Raw genomic sequence first — 23,008 nt, 5'->3', positions numbered from 1 at the left:
CTGAGGAGCAGTAATCACTGTTGGATCCTCCAAGCTGTGAGTTTCAATGTGTTGAGATCTGGGTGATGAATCCTGCCTTAGTCCTGAGATATCAGGTCCAGATCCTGCAGAAGGTGGAGGAACTGTTTCCTCGACAGACGAAGTAAAGTTGAGAACCATGGCTGTCTCAGCCACCAAGGAGCAATGAGAATGCAGTAAGTCCTGTCGTGTACTATCATCTGCAACACCTTGGAAAGGAGGGGAAATGGTGGAAACAGATAGAAAAGTTCTTCCTGTCACTGAAACTGGTGACTGGCATCGCCCAGAGATGATTGACTAACCCTCGCTCTTGTACAGAAGTGGGTGCATATGGCATTCACCAGAGTGGTGACAAGTCTGTTGTTGGATGGTCCCAATTCTGGAAGAGGAGATCCAGAATACAAACCAACATCTGCCACTTGTGAGGAGACTGGTACATTCAACTTGTGTCTGCTAAGTGTCTGCTAATACATTGTCCTTTCCAGCAATATGAAGAGCACTCAAGAGAATGCCTCACTAAATTGCTCATTGAAATTTGTCCAACATGAGGTTGACAAGTTGTGAAGAGTGCGTCTTGCCCTGCTTCCGGATGTGCCAGAAGACTGACGTATTGTCTGTCAGGATTTGCACGTGTCTGCCTTGACGGTAAGGCTCAAAAGCACACATTGCTTTCCAAGCCACAAGAAACTCTAAAAAAAATTATGTGGCACTTTTTTTCTATTGCAGACCATATGCCCGAGTCTGCAGTGGATCACAGTGAGCTTCCCATCTGGAAAGTGAGGTGTCCATTGTCAGGATCTGCGCTGGAGGCGGTTGGATGAAAGACATGTCCTGATCCAAGTTGAACGGCTGCATCCACCAAAGGAGGGGTGTTAGCACCTTGTTCGGGATCGAAAGGTGACAGCGCTGAGCATCTGAGCTGGAGTCCAAGTTTTGGAGCAGCCAATTTTGTAGTGGTCACATCCGAAGTCTTTCCCATCTTACAACTGAGATCGTAGCCACCATGTGGCCCAATAGAACTTGGATAGTGCAGGCAGTGACCGAACAATGAGCAAAAACAGTCCTCATGAGGGCAATTAATTGCTCTTGTCAGTTTTGGGGAAGCTACATATGTGCAACTGTCAAATCCAGTAGTGCTCCTATAAACTGGAGGCATTGAGTTGGTTTCAGAGTTGACTTTTCTCTGTTGACATAAAGGCCCAATGCACCCAGAAGGTTCAGAACAATCCCGATGGCACAATCAAGAACCTTCTTGGAATCCGAGACCAGGAGCCAATCATTGAGATAAGGATAAACCTCGAAGTCTTGCAGCCTTGGGTTGCATGACCACCATGTGCACTTGATAAAAACTCTCAGAGCGGTTGCCAGGCCGAATGGCAGGACCTGAAACTGGAACATGTCAGTACCGATGACGAAGCGCAGGTACCAACAGTAGGCATGTGTCCTTCAGGTCCACAATGGCAAACCAGACATTCTTTCGAAGAAGAGGGAGGTTCATGGCCAAAGTGATCATTCTGAACCTTCTGGGCTTGATAAACTTGTTCAAATTCCTTATGCCCATGATGGGGCGAAGGCCTCCATCCAGTTTCGGTATGGTGAAGTACCGGGAAAAGAAGCCGTTGCTCAGTTGGAATGGAAGGACTCTCTGAATAGCTCCCTTTTGGAGGAACGTGGACGTCTCCAGAAGGAGGGCTTGTGACGGTGGTGTGATGCAAAGAGTCCCTATGAGGGGAAGAGTGTGCAACTCTATCATATAACTCTGAACAATTATGTCCAACACCTAGGTGTCCGATGTTATTATCTTCCAGGTCAGTAGGAAGCATGTCAGAATGGATTCGAAAAGGTGGGGGGAAGAATGGGGGTAGCGAATGTCAGAAAGTCAAAGTCGATGCTTCGAGGATGAGTTGCTCCTGCTGCGGTCCTGACAAAACTTTGCAGCTGAAGCAGGCTGTTTCTTCTGGTGTTCAGTAGGTTGGGAAAGTTGGTACCAGTCAAACTATTGTTTGAACACATATAGCTAGGGCTGAAACCACCTACGACTCCTGTACTTTTGCTGTACTGGTTGAGGGCCCAAGACCATCTTACTGGTGGTTGTCATCGCTTTCTGAACAGAGTTCATCTGCTCATCCGTCTTTGAATTGAAGAGCCCTTCTCCATCAAAGAGATTCGGGACCTAACTTCAGGAGTCAATCCCGCAGACCTCAGCCAGGCATGTCTCCTGAGGGCAATGGAACCGATCTGGCACTGCAATCTGCACCATGCATAGAGCTATTAATCTGCTGTCTCAATAGCTTGACAGCTTCGGCATGGAAGGCCCTGGCAAGTTCCTTTTGATCCTCTGGGAGGTAGGCACAAAGGGAGTCCATCTTCTCCCACAAAAATAACTGATACCTGGCCATTATGATATGTGGCCACTCAGAGCCGCAAAGCAGCCATAGAGTACATTCTCCTACTCAGGAGGTCTAATCTTCTCCCTTCTTTATCAACAGGTGATGCATGAGATTTCTGCAATCGACCTTTGCCAATTCCACGATGATGGAGTTCAGGCACAGGTGTAAATACAGGAATGCTGCGTCCTTCTCCTGCATCCTATAAAGGGATTGAAGGCGCTTAGACATTGGAGCCATGGAGGAAAGGGCCTCCCAAGACTGTTGGACGGTCTGTAAAAGTGTCAGGAGAGAAGGCACCGCTACCGGTTTCGATGACTCGGTGTGGACTGCGTCGAAAATGGGGGTCCTGTATATGTTCCTGCAGGTGTTGTACTTTGATGCCCAAGGAATGCGCCATACTACTGACCTGCTCAGCAAAGTTAAACATATCCTCTGAAGGGGACGCCCCATCATGGGAGCCCACCACATCATCTGGAGATGGAATGGATGGTGGGACAGATGAGTAGGAAGAGGAATTTGACTGGCAGTCATCAGCAGAGTCATGGTGCAAAGTTGTTCATGGTACACAGTCTGTTGTGGAACCGATTTAGATAGCTCTGCTTGGCTCCTAAGCAATGAAGAGGAACGAAGTGGCACGAGTGGAGGCACCAGGAACTCATCCCTCTCAGGAGGATGGGACACTGTCCTCGACAGAAGAGGCTGATACCGAGGGGAGTGCGGGGCAGCATTCCTGGAGCACTCTGAAAAATACTCTTAATCTCAAGCAGCACTCGATTTGTCAAAATGGTAAGGCTGTTGCAGAGGGTAATACCATTCTGAGCACCTGTCCCAATTTCCCTGAGGAGACCTTGATCTGTCCCTGTAGTGAAGGTTGAAACGGCAATCCCCATAAGGAGAACGATACCCAGAATGGAACTGATGCTCTCGATCCCGAGAAGGGGATGGCGGCATGGGGCTTCATGCTTCATTGGTGATTGACGGCCTCCTGATGGAGAAATCTCTCAAATTTATTTATTTATTTATTTACTTACTTACTTACTTACTTAATCGCCCATCTGGCCGGTCCCCTGGCCACTTTGGGCGATGTACAACAGTACAGTTTAAAACAGTAAAATTATACATTAAAACATTGTTTAAAAATACCCCAACCCACCCCAAATGCCTGCCTGAACAACCAAGTTTTCAATGCGTGTCGGAAGCTCATTAAAGAGGGGGCATGGCGGAGTTCCCTAGGGAGGGAGTTCCACAGAGTGGGGGCTACCACAGAGAAGGCTCTCTCCCTCGTCCTCACCAGCCTAGCTGTCCTGGCCACTGGGACAGAGAGAAGACCATCCAAGGCTGATCTTGTTGAGTGATCCCAGGAGACTAGTAGTGGAGGGGAGAATTCCAAGATTTCACCCTCAAACACGGTCAATACCGACTCAGTGACTAGAGCGGCAGGTACCGGTGCTAGGACACGAATTGGAGAGTCCAGCAATACAGAAAGTTCTGGGATTGGCAGTTTTGAAGGTTTTCAGTTAGGGATGTCAGAGAATTCCGCCACAGACCCCAATGAGGGGTCCATGGCGGAATGGAGCACTCACCTCTGTTCACCTCTGGAATCCATCCAGGCCAGCTCCTCCATGTGGTGATTCTGCGGAGCTGGCCACTGGCTCCATACGCCCACCTGCCATTGCTGTGCTAAGTTCGGATGCAAATGGCGTCCACTATGCCATTTGTGTCCCTGTTTTCATGCGATAGGCTACACAAATTATATTTACTTAGATATTTGCGTAGCCTATTGTGTGAAAACAGGGATGCAAATGGCGTAGCAAATGGACCATTTGCGTCCAGACTTAGCACAGCAATATGGCACGGCAATGGCGGCCAGCCAGCCCTATCGCCAGCGCTGCGGAGCTGGCAGCCGGCTCCGCAGGATCACCACAAAGCAGAGCCGGCCTGGACGGATTCCAGGGGGAGGGCGGATCACCTCCCCCGCCGGGGACCCCCACCCAGAATGGGGTAAGTGATCCGCCCATCCCTATTTTCAATAACTTTCTTTTTCTTATGGTTTTTCAGGCCATTTGATCCCAACTTTGGAATCTTTCCCCTTTTTCTGATTTTTCTCACGACCAAGAGTGCTAAGAAGCGCCCCGGGTCGGAGGATTAGTCCAGTCGACTGAGATAGTCAGGCGAGGAGACTTTGGCTAGGATGAAGACATAGTTGCCTCAGGTTTGTCACTTGTAGGGGACCCTGCAGCATTTTTTGGGTCTGTAGCCAACCACCCTCTCCTCCACAGCTCTGCCTTAAGTCTGTCTTCTCTGTTCTTTCGTGCCTGTTTAGTAAATGATTAGCACAGAGAGCAGGAATCAGGGAGGTGTCCTTCACCCAGGCAAAAAAGGCCGAGGGAGTGAGGGTTGGTGGGGGGCAACTTACTTCCACACTTGACACACTTCCAAAAAGGTGCCTTTGTGGCCATAAGACGGCACCGCAGCTGCGGTTAAGAGATGGATGAATGACAAAGACGATGATGGGGATTTTTTTTTTTGGTGGACAACAATGACAATGAGGGAGACGAACAAGAAATAACAAAATAAGTCCTCTAATCAGAAAGGAAGCTCCGAAGAAGACTATCTAGTATGGCAGTCGAAAGAGAACTGAGGGAACAGGCAGGAACTCAGTGGGACATGCGCAGTGGATGGTGGGGGAAGGGTTCCCACCAAAACGTTCCTCAGCTGTAGAAGTTTCCGAATGAGACTCAGCATAGGCATACAGCCCATACGTGTGACGCACAGAGACCATGAAGAAGAATCCTGCAGAAAATGCAGATGCTAAAGCAAAAAAGACACAGAAAACTGAAGGTGCTGGAGATGCCCGGTGAATTACGAAATGTTTTGATAACTGGTGTACATCCTTTGCTGACTGTACAGCTGGAAATGCTGTTTTTAATCAAGTTTTATAACAATGCAGAATGTTGCTTTCCTTTGAAAAACAACAATTGTTTTTGTATTTAGCACACATATCTCTTCACTATTGTATTTTGTGGCAGGGTGGGGGTGGGAGGACAAATGCTACTGGGCCGTTTACCTAGAAACCAAGTTTTTAAATGTTCTCCATCAGTTTTGCAAAACTTATTTTTCTTTATGGACACGACGGTTTCTCTGATACTGGTCATCTGGCTTGGGCTATCCTCACACCTGGCATTTTATCCCACTACAAACCTGTCCGTTTGATTCCAGATCCTTTCCAGGATTTAGACTGGCCCTGTATACAGGCATCTTGCATAGCACTTCCCTTCGCTCTATCCCTTTTCATGACTGGGTGGAGCCGCATGGAACAATCAGGACAGAAGGTGGCAGCTGGCCTCTTGCCCCCTTCCCTCTACTGACCATTGGTTCCTGTAACATGACTGATGGCTCCACCCATCCCTCTGCTCTTCTGTAGCAGGACAGAAGTTGGAAGCCCTTCTAGTGACCAAGATAGTGGGCTATTGGAACTGCCCTCTTTCTCCCCCCCCCCCCACACACACTGTTGTTGCTCTTCCCCCTTATTCTGGCTTCCCAACAACACTGCAAAGTGGGCTAGAAGAAGAGATAGTGGCTGACTTGCTTCCCAGTCCTACGGATGTTTTCACAGGCATGAGTGCAAGTCCATTCAATGGCTGAATGCATGTACATGCCACCCCTGAGCAGTTGTTTGCCCCACCTTCTTCCATGCCATCCTAGATGGTTGCCACTCAGAAGATCCTGTGGCAGTAATTAAAGTGGTTTGCTATAGGTGGGAGGGAGCAGTATGGAAAATCACCTCAACATTGCAGCCTTATCCAAAACAACTCCACACACAAAAAAGACACCATTAAAATGACCATTCCAAGCTCTGTATGACGGATTTATTCAGGGGAGGAGAAAAGGCACTTTTAATACCCAGTGAAATCCTGACTGTCAAGCCTTTCTCCTGCATGGCTGAGAAGAGAGGCTCCCCCATCCATACTAGGAGAAAAAAAGCCCATCAATTTGGTGAGCAAAAGGGAGAAGAAGCAGTCGGTGAAATCAATGGGAGGGGGAGGTTCAAAGCAAATGCACTGAAGGGGATGAGAGACCTTAAGACTGCTACTCTAAGTAGACTTACAGTGCACTCCTATGCATGCCTACTCAGAAGCAAGCCAAACTGATTTCAATGGCACTTAATCCCAGGAAAGGAAAGGGTCAGGTGTATTTATGAAGCCACAGCCTAAGTTCCACTTCAGAATACGATCTACAAGTCAGTTCAGCAAAACTCCATCTTTTAATGTAGATTTTCTTCCTGTTGCAGTTAGAACTGACACTGGCCTCTAAACAGTTTGAGCATTGTAGCAGTAAAGTACAAGAGTTGTGGAGAAAGAGAAGACGTCCCTGTGCCCTTTAAAAAAAAAGTACAACCTTACTGCCAATGAGTTTACTCAGAAGTAAGCACTGCTGTGTTCAGGGGGATTTCAGAGAAGCATTTGGGATGGTTAACCACTTTACAGCTCAAGTCTGTGCATGTCTACTCAAAAGTAAGCCCTACTGATGTCAATGAGACTTACTCTCAGGTAAGTGTGAATACAATTGAAGGCAAGAATGCAACCCTGCACATACATATACCCCTTCAACGACAGCAACCCTTGGAAGAAGCTAAAGTAACCCAGGGAATGGAAATGACTGGGATGCAAAATGCACTTGTACTTCATCCGCATCACCTTTGTCTTGGACCTGCGCCCTCACCCACAACATATTCAAATGAGTCCATGTTCCAGTGGCTGCTTTGCCACTCACCCCAGATTTCCAGCAGGTGGAGAGTTTCCTGGAATCACCAGGAGACGCCTCAGGTGGAGCAGCAGCAGCAGCAGCCACTATCTCAGCCATTGGCACCAGGGCAGTGCAAGTCCCATAGACCTGCAAGTCCTGTAGACTGAAGAAGCGATACAGTGCACCTCCGAAGTAAACAGTGATGCACGTGCAGCAGCGCCCGTAGTGGAATGGGAGAGAGGCGGGAACGGTCACTGGAAGCGAGGTCAGTGAAACTGCCCCCCCCTGATTTCTTGTCATGACAATGTTGTTCAACATTGCCCAGCAACAGCCCCCAGCACATGCCCACACAAAGCAGGACAAAGTGCTAAAGCGGAAATACACAGGGAGGAAATGGCGATCTCAATCGCAAACCCAGAAAATGCTGGGTTTTCTGCATTCTCAGATAACACGGGAAGAGGGAGGAGAAGATGCGAGACAGCAGTGGGAGGGCAGCAGCATCGTTTAAAGCACCTGCGGAAACCTGTGAGTAAAGAAGAACGATTGCGCTAAAAAAAACCACCGTGTGAAGGTGGCCTTCGTTTCTGAAATACATTTGAGTGAACACTGTAATTCCAAAAATGTCTGTGTCTGTGAAGAAGGTAAATTTAAAAGTGTAGTTACACTTGCTTTGTTCTCACATTCAGTGTGATTTGCTTTGCTTGTATCACTCCCCTGAATATGAATTGGGCTCTTTTGATATATGTTCTCTTCAATAAAATGCACTCTCACAGGTAATCCAGACCTTTGGTACCAAATACTGGGGGAGGGAGAATGTTTCACAGATGGCCACAATTCTTTTAGGATGCAATTTTATACATGCTTACCTGGGAGTAAACCCCCTTGAAAACAATGGGACTTATTCCTGAATAGATTGCACTGTTGTAAACCACAGATAAAGCTCTAGTAATGCACAAACATCTATACTCAATCCTTGTTTTCAGTTCTTTCATATGTATACTTACAGATCATTGTAGACCAGGCCATAAATCTGTGACAGGCTGTGATGATAGATTCCTCGCAGGATAATTAAAAGTAGAATCACAACAAAAGCTGGAATACCCCAACCCAGAAGAAAAAACATTAGATGGCGCCGTTCTGTGTGTTCATCATTCATCACCAGGATGTACCAGAAATTAACAGCCTAGGGAATAATGGAGAACATTGGATCAATAAGTTTGATATAAACCATGAATAATTCTGTAAAATAAAATTCTCAGAAGTATTCATTTGTTCACTGCAAACATTCAGCCACATTTTTTTAATACTGAAACAATTAAAAAAATATTTAGGGTGCTAGCTGGGCATTATAACACTTTTTTTCTGTTTAAACCTGCATAGGATTGTGCCCAAAGGGGTTTTAGGTTTGGTAATACAGGTTTCCGGTTAGCCTGATAGAGCTAAATAAAAAGACTCACTGAAAGTACAATAAATTATTCTGTGGACAAAAGACCTAATTTTAATAAACTTGAAATGTTGACATCAAATATTGAACTATTATGGTGTCTGTCCACAGCCAAACAGCTCATACTGTTCTAATCTAAATACATTATAAATCAGTCAAATCCGATGTTTTTAATATAAGGAGATGAACACTTTCACCATAGAAAGATGTGTACTTAGGGATGAGTAAGCTCTCCTAAACCTGTGTTGTTGAATCAGTTTGTTAACTATCAACTTTTCCCCCCAAACAGAAAAAGTCAGCTAATTTTTCTGAGCCAATCCTAGGGGCTCAGAAAGGGCTCCATCACACAGGCAGAGAATTCCACATCAATGCCAGTTCTTTCCCCATCCAGTATCATTGCAGGACTGGGTTGTTCTCTTTAGATGGCTGAGCCCGTCATGTTATTTTCGTTTCTTTCCTTCTCACGGGGGTGGTGATGCGGCTCAGAGGCAATGCCACCTTTCCGCAAAAAAGCATTACACGTGCTTGGGGTGTAGCAACAGCTCCTCACTGGTTCCTACCCCTTTCCCTCCCCTTGCACGTTACTGGTGGATGGGGACTGATGTGCAGACAGTCCCCCACAGATCTCCCCGCCCCCCCTCCCTATTCAGTGTTTTTGACAATCTCTGTTGTTTACTCAGCCGCGTACGTGCTGGGCATGAAGTGCAGGGGGGTGTCCCGGCAGGTCGGAAAGCCGGCATGCTGCTCTGCTGACCTGCTGCCTTGTTCAGAACGCTGCAGGCCAAAAATGGCAAGTACCCAAAGCGGTGCAGGCACGGGAAGGCGACACGCCTCACAGCCCGCTGTCACTGCCTTCGCCATCATGACCTCACCCCTAACAACCCAAAACAACCACTCACAGCCGCCAACACACAGAGGTTCATTCACTCTAGGGGAGAAAAACACAGGGAGGTCATGGCGCTCCATTTGCACATATTTGGAAAAACACCACATTTTTTTCCGTTTGAGGAAAACATGGGAAAGGTGGGTGGAAATGGTGGGATAATGACTGGGCGATGACGACGTCATGTAATGGATCTGCACAATTCAGTGAGTGGCCAATCAAGAATGTGTGATAAACTGGAGGTGTAGAGACGCCCAAGGACTAGCCACCTTCCGCCCATCCCCAGAAGTCCTCCCTGTAAGCTCCCACCCCCCTCTAAAACACCCCCCCTAAACTTTTAACAACTCAGCGTCATGGTTGGTGGCAGGAGCAGCAACACTGAAGACAGAAAATACTTTTTTACTCCCTCCCTTTCTCAGATGCTCCAGCTCCTCTATTAGCAGTGTGCTGAGCAACAGAACATAGCGGTCATGTAGTTCTCTCAAAGGCTTCCGCGACTGGGCTCCATTGATCAGCATGCTGCTAGTCAGAATGCTGGATGTTCATCACATGGTAAAAATGAGTCAGCAGAGTGATGTGGCTGGGAAAAAACAGGCTAATGTGATTTTAGGCTCTATTAATAGAATCATAGTTTCCATGTCATGGGAAGTAATAGTTCCACTTTATTCTGCAATAGCCAGTTCTCCTATGGAGTAGTGTGTCCAGATCTGGGTGTCCCAATTTCAGAAGGTATCACATGGGATGCCCCCTCCATCAGGGGGGAGAAGTCACTTCTCCTGCTTTCCACCAGAAGAAACAACGTGACAACATAAATACAGCAACTCTAGACTTTATTAACCCTTGTTACAGCACAGAATCATTCAAGTTAGTTGCAGGAACAGAATCCCTTCTTAGGGTCTAAAGTAAGTAGCTACAGGATGAAGTGGAATGCCCCCAAAGCAATATTGATAAGATGTAGAACCAGGATAAAGGCTCGTGGAGCTAGGCAAGTAGTTGCAAGACCAGGATGAATACTTACAGGGTGATATGGGTAAGTATCTGCAGAATCAGAAGGAATGCCCACAGACTAGATGAGTAGCTGCATGACCATGGTGAATGCCATTACAAGGTAAGCATCCACAGAGTCAGAAATAATGCCTATGTAGTGGTGCAAGCCATAGATAAGTAGCTGTGAGGTCAAGATGATCTGGTACTGAAATGAAAAAGTCTTTTTTGTCCTCTTGTTCTTTCCTGGCTGCTGTTGTCTGTACTGAAAGGTCTCTTTTACCATTTCTAGCAGCCAGTCTTCTGATTCAGCTCCTTGACTTTCTAATAAGGTCATTGGTCCCGGTCTCTTCCTGTTACCCCTTTTGGTACCTTCTGGTCTTTCTTCTTGGTGCTCCTTTCAGCCATTCCTCCTGAGCCTCTTTGCTCCTACTTTGTCTTTCTTCTACCCTTGTGCTGCCAGCATTCAGGCCTTTATCCTGTGCTTCTGCCCTGCCTCCTCCTTCTCCATCAAGAGTCTTTTAGCCATTTAAAGAGCCCTTGTCCTGATTACCTTTCCTTCTGTTTACCCAGCTAGACCTGCGACTGGCTACTGTTGCTGGGCCACAAAGGAAACCTGAGGGATTGCATAGAGACCCCCAATGGCTCCTTACAGAAGGATACAGAGGAAGTGGAATGGGTTCAGAGGAGGGCAACAGAGATGATAAGGGATGTGAAAAACAAATTCAGTGAGGAAAGACTGAAGGAACTGGGTATGTTTAGCCTGAGAAGTCTGGGAACAGATATAACAGCACTCTTCAAATACATGAAGGGCTGTCATACATAACAGGGCATAGACTCATTCTCTGCTGCCCCAGAGGGCAGGATTACACCTAATAGGCTTAAGTTACAGGAGGGTAGATTTTGGCTGAATATTAGGACAAACATCATAATGCTAAGAACAGTTTGACGATGGAATGAATTACATGGGGGGAATGGAGTGGGCTCTCCCTCACTTGGAGGTCTTCAAGCAGAAGCTGAACAGCTATTTGTTGGGGGTGTTCTAGTTCTGGATTACATGATTCAAGCAGGGGGCAGGACTAGATGCCAATTCTATGATTCTATACACGCATCATACAAAAGTGGGTAAGAAAAACCCAGCACTGATTTGGATTAGAAAATGGAGGGGTGCTTAACCCTTCCCCAACCCACCACGTGATTTTCAGAATTGCTGAACTTTGCATAATACGCAAATTAGGCTGCCTACATCTGGGGAAGTAGAATATGGCAACTTTATCCCCAATATGTAAATGAAAGCCTATTTTGTCAATGTGTACTTAAGTAGGCCCTGCTTGTGTAATCTATTCTGGGGAATAAGAATGGTGACTGACATCTGGCAGCTGCTGAGAAGTGCTCCTCTACCAGACCAAAACGGAAAAGAAATAAAGGAGTCACCATCACTGCTACCACCAATGGTAAGTGAACGCGCCAAACTTTGTATGAACATTTTGCTGCCTCTTCTCCTAAATTCTACCACCTGCAAATGAGGCATAGAGCCACTTTGGATTTACTCCTGATATATTTAAGTAAGATGTGATCCAAAAACTTGTACAGCACAGCCACGTATCCTCAGAAATTTGTTTCCCAACAAGAAATATTCCATTGTTTAGATGTATTTTGGCAAGGATTTCAAAAGGTCAGACCAGTAAATTAAATGGCTAAACATTTATACATTTTCTTATTGCAATTCGGAAAGAAATGCAAGTGGGCAGTGGAAAAGCCAGTTTACATACATACATTCACATGCGTGTGCACACACACATCTTTCCCATTATTTGCTGAGCTGTCATTTCAATGTTTCCCCTGTTCTCAGCTTTCCGTTCCTTGCTACCATTCTCTAATGCTATTTTCTTTTTGTGACATTAAAAGAACAAACAAAGTGTTTGGCAGAAAGCAGCTAGCTTCATGGCCTTGTAGACAAAACTAGGCCATGCTCCAGCCCTAGACAGATGAACCCTGGAATTTATTTATGCCATTCTGTTTAGTCACAGAGCCATGATCCCATTAATTCTATCTCTTAGAACAAGTCTTTTTAGTCAGGCAATTCTTGATTGTTTTCTAAGAACTGGGTACTGTGTGTCCTTACCCTTGTTTTCTGTATTTGTTTAACCACAGTTACCTATCTTCTTATCTCTTATCGAGCATAAATGATACGTGGACTCAACTGGACTTTGCAAAGCATGGTGTGAGCTTGGCCTGTTTGCCATTTCCTATCCAGTGCCATTTTCATCTTGATAAATATAAGTCTCTCATCTTTTGGTATTCCAAAATTAAATAGATCAAATACAAACAGCAAATCTAAATTTAGCAAGTCCTTTCCTGTTGCTATGGTGTAACAATAACCAGTTGTATGGAGACAAAAAGGTACAGCCAGTTTCCTGGCTACTAGATGGAGGAACTCGTGCAGAAGTTTCTATTGTGCTGGGGAGTAAATGAGAAGTGATTAGCACTTAATGAAACCATATTTATTTCACTTGAGGGTTCTCTTTTAGAACGAAGCTTCCTACAAGCCACCTCTCAGACTACAATGGACTGTATTTTTTAAAGCTGTTTCTATCTCAGTTTTTATATAGTTACAAGTAGAGCATGGGATGTGGTTTTCTGTGCTGTCAAAAGAGATATAAAATTTATTCCAAGGTTTTTTGCTTATTTGATCACAAAGACATTTCAAAATTATCTCCCTAGTTTGTAATGTACTTTAAACCATGCTTAAAATTCACCTGCATGGATTTCTACAACTTCCTATATAGTCTTAATTGTGCATACTTCCCAGCTATGCCAAGTCTTCTTTCACTTTACTGGACCTGATCCTGCCTGACTTCATGCTTGAACCTTTCCAGCATTATATACTAATCAGCAATGTGCCTGCCATTTTGAAGGTAGAGTAGAACTGGATCCATGCGTTGCAGGGATGCAATGTATCCTTGTGTGCTCTCTGCACAGACACATAGCGTCCCCTGGGGTATACCTGTCTGCAGAGGCCATGCTGCCTCGTGTTAGGGGCAGGGCTTTGCTCCCAAGCCTGCCCGTGTCATGGGCAGGTGACATATCTTTGTACCTTTCTCAACAGTGTCTCTGAGTAAAGCATATTACTTGATCCTGAAAAACTGAAGAATAATAATAGAATCATAGGATTGGAAGGGGCCTGCTACAAGACCATCGAGTCCAACCCCCTACTCAATGCAGAAAGCCTGATTCTGGTCTCCCATCCAAGTACTAACCAGGGCTGACTTAGCTTCCAAGATCAGACGAGATTGGGCACATCTAGCCAGGGTCATACACATTAAAAACAGGCAGGACAGTGTGGGTGTATGTGTGCACATGCAGACATGTGCACACACAGATGTGGGTGTGTCAGTGTGTGCACCACATAGCCATCAATAATTTGATGCAACTTTGGGGGGGCAAATACAGGGATATGTATATCATTTTTATATTATATTTATGTTACAATGTTATGTGACATCCAAAGGACAAGTGATTCAGTTGGTAACTGGTTGTGCTCAGGAAGAGCAGAAACTTTATTAGGCAGCTGATATAACTAGCAGTTTGATGAAATTTTGGTCTGCTTATTTTCAACCATTCGTTGGGGGAGGGGAGAAAAGAAATGGCACGTGAAAATTGTGGGAAGGGTGAGATTTTTGGAGAAGTTTCACAGTGCGCCGGGCTTCAGTGCCTACCTTACTGTAAGGAGGTGTGGGCGGGTGCACTCTTTATTTTTCCATTTTTAACCCTTTCTGTCCTTGCAGCCTTTCCAGCTGCTTGAGCTTTCTGAAAAGCCCCCTGGAGGACTTAATTAGGACTTCCTCCACCTGCTGACTGCCGGAAAGCTGAGTGACGAGCTCTGGTTGTTCCTGTTGTTGAAGGGCTTCTATCAACAACCAAACAAAACCAAAAATGCCTCACTCACCTTTTCGGCACTCACTGCAGAGCTATGTGTGCCTGGCTTACTTATTTAAAGTGGCTTTCCCCTCCCACTTTAAGCCCAAAATTCCACCCCCACTTGCAGAGGGTTTAAAAAAAAAGGGGGGGGGATGTCTTCATGGATTCCAATGGAGATGGAGTTCTGTGTGTTTTTTTTAAACCCCAATGCGGGGGATGTGGATTCATGGTATTGACTGACTGATTGATTGATTGACTGCATTTCTATGCCGCCCCATAGCCGAAGCTCTCTGGGCGGTTTACAGAAGTTAAAACATTAAATACAATATAAAACGTTTAAAAGCCATTTACAAAAAATCACATAAAAGCACACATGAAAATGGCACACATGAAAATGGCATGGGGGAAGCTTAAATCCCCCCACCCGAATCACCACGGTCTTGATCCGAACTGGGGCTGTGCACACTTACACTCAGGTAAGTAAGCCAGTTATGCATGGCTCTGCTATATGTGATCAGCAGAACATTCAGTTTGGCGCTCAGGCTAGTTACCTTGGTTTTAAAAAAGAAATTGTAAGGACAGAAACAGACAGTCAGACAAGGAAAGCCGAAGGCCATAAAAAAAGAGCTTCAAGGGTAGCAACAAGAAAGAGCTGGCTTTAGAGCCAGTCACAAAGGCTCTAAATCATGTGGCTATGTTATTTTGATTTATTATGTCATGATATATGATGTGAACTAATCAATTTACTTATATAAACATAATTATTCCATGGCAATAGTTAATTTCCTCCTTTTGGATTTTTGTGATAGTTCTATGACTCCCTGGAACTGTATAATTATAATGAATGGCGAAGTGTAATACATTTTATTTCCATTCATTATGGACGAGCATGCATCAGTTAGCAAAGACTTCACTTTTCCTTCATGAGCACTGCAGTTAATCTGAAAACAAAATTAATCCACACTACCTAACCAAGACGACTATGAGTGTGTGTGTGGGGGGGAGTGGGCAGGAATGGTGGGATTTCCTTCAAACATGTGGATTTGGAAAGAATATGCTTAGCTAGGGAGATCAAGAGCACTGTGAAATGTGGCCTGCAAATGGGCTTTTCTTAGTGATCTTTAACCATCTTTCTCAGAATAGGAACGTATGATATGTAGCCAAGAGACACACAACCAAGCATTCTCACAGGATTTAACATCTTCACATTTTACATGGAATGAAATGCTGCTGACACAACCCGTGTCAGTTATATAACAGATCTAAATAGCGAAGACACACAGAGAAGCATTTTGGTGATTGCTGCACAACTCTGTGGCACTCTTTTCTCCTGAAACAACTTCAGAGAGCAAGCTTGAGCACTGTTGGAAGTGATGGTAAGACCTTTTGATTCAAACTGACACTCGATGGCCATGCTGAAGTTAAGGGAGGCAAGTGGTTTGGGCATATCTTATTTAGTATGATTTTAGTGGAAGATCGTATAGATGGGTGGGAAATGAGACCAGTTCCTTTCCCATCAAAAGAATGGCATTTGCTCCCCTCCACAATCCTCAATCCACCTCCTTCACTTGAATCCCAGACTGTTTACAGAAATCAATTTGACAGGCCTTTCAAACAATGGGACACAGGCAGAAGCCCAGCCTTGCCAGACTGCTAATGCTGGCCTTGTCAGTCACTGTGGTTATGGGCTAGATCTTTTGCCTTGCCGACTAGCTAACCAGAAACTTAATGGGGTAGATGTTTTCACTGATAAGAGCGAAAACTGTAACAAAATCTGGAAGTACAGTACAAACACCTCCCTGGTATTTATTACAGATGGATTCAGATGAACAGTTGCAGGAGTGAATGTAACATGAAGTGGTTCTGTTTTTTGCTTGTTTGCTTGCATGAGAGACTGTTAATGAAATAGGAGCTCATCATTTGTTAGAATTCTTTTGAAATGTGGGATGAGCCAGGAGATGACGCATGTGCTTCCATTATTTGTTTGTGATATACCAGTTCTAATTCTTACTTATAGTGGGATCACTTCCAATTCTGAAACCACGTGGACAGGTCAATCATGTAGGGTCTTCCTACCTTATAACTGTTTCACCAGGGGATAGGGCAATGAATGGGTAGGAAAAACCCATGTGGCTGGACTACCCACATGGTTCCACTATTCCAGGTTTACTGCAACAGTCCTGCTGTAGAACATAAGAACAGCCATGCTGGATCAGACCAAGGTCCATCTTATCCAGCATTCTGTTCACACAGTGGCCAGCCAGCTGCCCATGGGAAACCAACAAGCAGGACATGAGTGCAACAGCACCCTTTTGCCCATGTTCCCATACAACTGGTGTACATAGGCATACTGCCTCTATTACTGGAGGTAACATATAACCATCATGACTAGTAGCCATTGATAGCCTTATCCTCCATGAATTTGATAGCCTTATCCTCCATGAATACCCTTCTAAAGCCATCCAAATTGGTGGCTATCATTACTTCTTGTGGAAGCGAATTCCATAATTTAATTATGAGCTGTGTGAAGAAGTCTTTACTTTTCTCTGTCCTGACTCTGCCACCAATCAGCTTCATGGGATGACCTCAGATTCTGCTTTAATGACAGAGGGAGAAAAATGTCTCCTTATCCGCTTTCTTCACACCATGCATAATTTTGTACACCTCTATCATGCCTCCCCTTACTTGCCCTTTTTCTAAGCTAAACAGTCCCAGATGCTGCAACCTTTCCTCATAGGGGAAACACTCCGGCCACTTGATCATTTGGCTTGCCCTTTTCGGTACCTTTTCCAATCACCATGTGAAAAAATACAATGGAGGCTCTCAGCCACCTCACTCCACCTCAACACTGGGCTTGCATTGTAGTGGACATTTCCCATCACCGTTGGCTGGTCCAGTTATAGCACTGGATTCCTTGGGATTATGTGCTCCCACCTCACAACCCCTTCCCTCTCAGGATTAAATTACCCCTAAATCATGAGTGTGATTAAGAGAAACATAACCATAGTTAATGCTATCCCGGGATCTGAAATGGTGATTTACACAGGTTACAGATCTTGAGTTAAAGAGAAGCCTGTTAGTATAAATTAAAAGGAAGGGAGGAGAAAGGAACCAACTTAAGACGATCTCAAAGTCTGCTGCAGCTTGTCTATCCCTCCCCCACATATCTCCCCATAGGGCCATCTATCACCAACTGCCCTCAGGAAAGAGCTTGATGAGTTTCTATGTTTGATATTGTTTATTGTGAGTTTATTACTGTATTCTGAGGTTGCTTATAAGCCTCCTTGGAAATATTTGCATTCTGAAAGTTGGAATATACATAACTGTAATTTATGGGCAGTATCCTATGCTGCCTGCACACTAGTGGGAGCAACCACTAGTACAACAGGAAGTAACACTTCCTGAAGCAAGTGGCAATGCTCATTTCCGAAATGGCGTATGTCAGTGGAGCTAATGGAAGGGTGCTCTGCTGACCTGTCCCACTTGGAAATGAGTGTTTCCATCATTTCTGGGGTTATTTCAGAAACTGCTATTTCCTCCTGCACTAGCGGTTTGTTCCACTGGTGCAATAGAACTAGTAGAGGTGCAGTGGCAGTATAGGAGACTGCCCAATAATTAATACACAAAAAATAAAACACGGTTAATTGGTGATGATATTTCCATTTAACTGTGTTTACTGCTGAATGGGAAAAATTATCCTATGAAGTGGGAGGTGGGTGCTAATTCTGAAGCTGGCTTTCAATTTGTTAACCACAGTTTGCAGTGAGCCTACATTACATTATATTACACCCATGCTAGCTCAATATGAGAATTTTGAAAAAGTATACAGAACATATAGAGGGACAAGTAGCTTCTTAAATGTTCAGAGACATTTTATATCTATGGATAAATTTTCAGTATATGTGAGTTAACGGTACAGCAGAGAGTGCTTTGTTATTAAGACTTGAAAGAAAATGCTCACAAGTTCTGCAGACATTGGTTCAAAATCTTTTTGTTGTTGCTGCTGCCTCAGTAATATTTATGGAGGGAGCAATCCTACCGGGATGGGCAGCTGCCGCCGAACTCGGAGGCGACCACCTATTCAATGCAAGGCGGGAGAAGCGCGGAGGGGATTGTCCCCTTCGCGCTTCAGCCGCCCTGCATTTGCGGCTAGACAGCCGATTTTGGCTGTCTAGCCGCAGGAAGGTGGAGCGAGGGAAGCAGCTGCTGGACAACACATTGGATGTGTCGTACCGGCATTTCCACCTTCCCCACCCTGGAACACCCCCCGGAACGCACTGTTTTGGCCGCTCCATGTTCTCTTCCAAGCACGGAGCATGGGGCTGTTCCGAGCTGCCTGCAAGGCAGCGTGGGAAGGTCAATTCTCAGGGAACCGACCCCGGAGAGCAGGCTCCGAGGTCAGTTCCTGGAAACCACCGTATCCTATGGCCATCTAGCCGCTGACTAGCGGCCATAGGCTTGCTCCCTTAACGTATTTTTATTCCACTTTTTTTGCAGAGGGAGATCCTGTCTCAAAGAAACTAATTTCTATCAAAAAATGAGAGCAATTGTTGAATGAGCATAAGGGAAAAAGTAATACTAACCTGAATAAGCATCCAGCTGAACTGGCAAAGGTAGAGGTAGTGGGTGACTGAGCCCAAAGCTGAACAACTTTCCTCTGAGAGTTGCTGACTTGTGTAAGCTGAGGCCAGAAATGAAATCTAGAAGAAAAATTATATCAAAAATTATATCAGAAAAATTGTGTTCACAACATTAAGATCGTCAGCAAATGAGCAAAATGTGCTTGCAGTAGGGATAAAGAACAGAATGGTCAATATCTATAGATGACAGCATTCTGAGATCCATTTATTAAACATGAGGGCTTCAAAATGCACTTAATGAAAATCCACCCAGCATTATAATTAGAAACTTAGAATGAAACAATGGGTAGGTGTGGAGTCTCTGCCTGTCTCTCTAATTATTACATAATTTTCAGAAGATTTTTCACAGGGAATGGTGAGAGAGGGGATACCAGATCCACTAGATACTTCTGGGTCTTTTTTATTTGCCCAGCAAATAAGTGTTGGGGGACCCCAGAGGAGAGTCCAGGAATTATTGCTGCTATCTCCTCCACAGCTTGGCCCATCTTCTCTACCAGCATAAATATTCATGATGCACAAAGGATATAGAGGAGGAGCAAGCAACTTCCAGAGCTTGAGGGGACTACACAGGTCCTCTTGGAACCCTGCAGAAGCCACACCCCTCTCCCACTGCTGCCAGAAGTGGTCACTGCTGAAATCCTGCTGGGAAATAAGGTGTGTGGAGAGTGCATGCCTTGTTTCCCAGAAGAATCGAGCTCCTCACATCCTGTTGAACAGCTGTGTGGCAGGCTGTTGGGAGCCCAATTCTGCTAGGAAACAAGGTGTACACTCCTGGCATGCCTTGTTTCTCAGTAGAATTCCTGGGATTTCAGGGGTGGCAATGGCAGGACATAGTTGGAAGTCACACAAATGGCCATGGTGAGCTGTATGAGGCCTGTCACCCATGTGTTGTTCACCCTTGGTATACAGCCTAGTCTTGGCAGACATTTATGTAGAATACATATACAGATCTTAGAAGTATGAGAGCTGTATACATGAAATGGAAGTGGGGAAAGCACCAAAAGGAGCAGCCCTTGTGTTGGATTGGGCTGCCCAGATATAGGAACAGCAATTTACCTCCTATATCCTGTTATTTTTCTGTGAAGGTGCAATAGCATAAGACTTTACTACAGCAGCATTCATTCGATGGTCCAGGGGCCACATATGGCCCATGGTGACTTCCCATCTCTCTGGCTTCTAACCCCTACTCTAAAAGCAGTAGTCATTCCGCTTATTTCTAATTGCTATTGACAATTGCAGCAATTCCGGAACTGCATTAAAAGCCCTGGAAGTTGGGAGTAGCCAGGTTGAGCCCCGGATGCTGAACTGCCATCAACCAATGAGCTCTGTTGATTGAGTTCAGACATGTTTTTCACTCAGTGATAGCAACATTCCATGAAGATGTATAAAACAGCAACTACCAACCAAATATCACAGGCAGAGCTTTCATATTTCCTCACATTACCTCCAACACAATACCTGACAAGAGATGCATTTCATACAATAAGGGATGAGGTACTCACATATGCATGACTCCGCCCTTTTCTCTGGTTACTGTCTGAATAATTTTGTATGTGCATATAAGTACTGTTCCCCCCCACTCCCAAAAAAGCCAATGCAATGTTTATAGGACATCTACAGTATTTAAGTTAGTGGATATTGCTGTATCTAACTCTACTGGACTGAAAGCTCTATTTACAATATGTTCTGAGGAAATCCTTTTTTGTAACCAGACGTTTTGCTGTACTTTGGCCCAAATAACCTGGGCAAATCCATGATTGCTGTGTTCTACCTCTTCTCTTGAAGTTACATTGTCATTTTATAATGAAATAGAAGAAAGAACAAGGATCTGGAAGGGAGATGCTAGTTCAAACATGTTTCAGAAATCGATGCTACTCAATAAAACAAACTCCTAAAATCATAATATTGGATGTTGTACCCTTTCCCCTTTCTATGGCAAAGTGCAAAGAGGAATTACTGAAATATAGCAATTGCAGCACCTATTGATAGCAGACCAGAAAGAAAATTTTGACGCATCACACATGCACACATGCGCGTGCACACGCATTCAGGACACATCTAGACAGTTATAGAACATGCTTCTTACAGGGATAACCAGCATAGAGTATAAAGCCCGCCAGAGCGAACCTTATAACTTATTGCTATTGGATGTATTGGCAAATTAATGACCATTTCCACAGATCTAACTGGTGCAAGTTACCACAGCCAAAGTTGTTCAGCCGTTTCTGTATCCCAGTCTTCCCAACCTGGTGCTCTCCTGACATTTTGGATTACAGCTCCCAGCATTCCTGAGCCCTGGGCATGCTTGCTGGGACTGATGAGGTCCAAAATATCTGGAGGGCACCAGGGTGGGGAAGGCTGCTCTATTCTATGCTTCAAGAGAGGTTTTACATGTGAGACTACAATCTGCAAAGTTTGCTTTATGAAGACCCTGTGCCCATATAAAACACTATGCTCCCTTATGGTTCCCTGCTAGGGCTTTTCGCCCTGGCCTGAAACAACTTCAGTTAAACTTAACAAAGAGTTCAAAACGCAGCTTGCCAACTGTCCTATCTTGTAAGTGAGAATATTGTGCCATGTAAGGAATAACATCTGCATGGCAGTATGCATACATCCCAGACAATCATTTGTGCTTAAAAACTGCTGACCATCTAGAAGCAAAAAATAACATAACAAATGAGCAAACAAGCTAAAACACTTTTGAGCACTGCAAAGCAATGGCACTGACTTGCAGGAGGTCTACTCTGACTTGTCAAGCAGGTTACAAAAGGAAGTGTTAGAGGGATTCTGCTTGCGCCCCATGGGAGTTGCCCCATGCAGTGCTACAAGGTTCCATTCTGTCCCCTGTGATTTTTAACATCTATACAAAAGTGTTTGGGGAAGTCATCAAAGACTTTGGAGTATGGTGTCATCAGCAGGCTGATGACACTCAATTATCTCTCCTTTTCCTCAAATCCCATGAGGTAAGAGAATCCCTGAATTGCTGTCTAGAATAAGTAATAGATTGGATGAGGGCCAAGGAACTGAAACTCAGTCGACATATTTGATTCTCTATTTATGAGACTTCTGTACCACTTTTCAGTATATAATTTCCAATGATGTTTACAATATGTTTTGCAATATTACAAGAACAATTAATTAGAACAAAATAAAATTAATAAAATATTAATTAAAACATTAGTTAAAACAGCACAGCAGCAAAGTAATACCTAAAATGGCTTAAGCTTCCAAAGGCATGACAAAAACAAACAAACAAACAAAGGAATGTCTTTGCCTGCCTCTTGAAAGATAACAATGAGGAGAGATAACAGGCACCCAAGGGGCAGCATGTTAAAAGTTTTGAGGCTGCTATAGAAAAGGGGGATTCCTCTCCATCTTAGATTAAAAATCTGAGCTGAAGAAGAATCTGAGTGTCCTAAAGCTCACCTGTTCTTTGAGGAGAGCATTATGAGATCCAGAAACTCATAGTCTGAGCCTGGAAGTATGCGTTCCAGTGTCTTCTCTCATCCAAAGTGCTGCTGTAGATCATGTCTATCCGAAGGAATGCTTCCTCCCAGATATTTTACCTCACCTCCTGGCACTCAGATTAATCGAGGAGGCTCCTTTGTGAGTGGCTGGTTGTCTCAAGTACAGTGGGAGGCCATAAGATCTAATCTTTTGATGGTGGTAGACCCACCATTAGTTAGTGCCCAAAGAGGCTCACTTAGCACTTCTACTGGTTTTCAAATGGCAGGTATGAACCTTTCCATGTTTTGTTCAAAGAGCTCTTTAAGTGAGGTTTTAAACTGGAAGTTTCATCCTTTAATCATTATGTACCTTTTAATGCTGTAAATGGTGAATTATTGCCAGACATATGGAGCTTCCTTGTGCAGAGCCAGACCATTGGTCCATCTGACCAAGTATTGTCTCCTTGGACTGGCAGCCCCTCCCCAAGTTCTCAAACAGCCCCCTGCCCAATCCTGCTACATGAGTATATTTAGTT

At 44.7% G+C, this 23,008-nt stretch overlaps 1 protein-coding gene across 1 annotated transcript in view; it reads right to left on the bottom strand.

Annotated features, from left to right (window-relative positions):
* The window catches only part of ADGRV1 (adhesion G protein-coupled receptor V1), a 391,637-nt gene that overhangs the window by 89,208 nt on the left and 279,421 nt on the right, over window positions 1–23,008 (bottom strand). The window contains exons 84-85 of the mRNA XM_084833645.1: window positions 18,970–19,086; window positions 8,159–8,337 (exon numbers count right to left, since the gene is read on the bottom strand). Of these exons, the coding sequence (XP_084689771.1) occupies window positions 8,159–8,337; window positions 18,970–19,086 (296 nt within the window). The remainder of the gene's footprint in view (window positions 1–8,158; window positions 8,338–18,969; window positions 19,087–23,008) is intronic.

This window comes from Heloderma suspectum, chromosome 2, assembly GCF_057233095.1.
Source record: "Heloderma suspectum isolate Gila_16-S chromosome 2, 16-S_ref, whole genome shotgun sequence".
NCBI lineage: Eukaryota > Metazoa > Chordata > Lepidosauria > Squamata > Helodermatidae > Heloderma > Heloderma suspectum.
The sequence above is the reverse complement of the archived record's forward strand: the minus strand, read 5'-3'. Positions and strand labels throughout refer to the sequence as shown.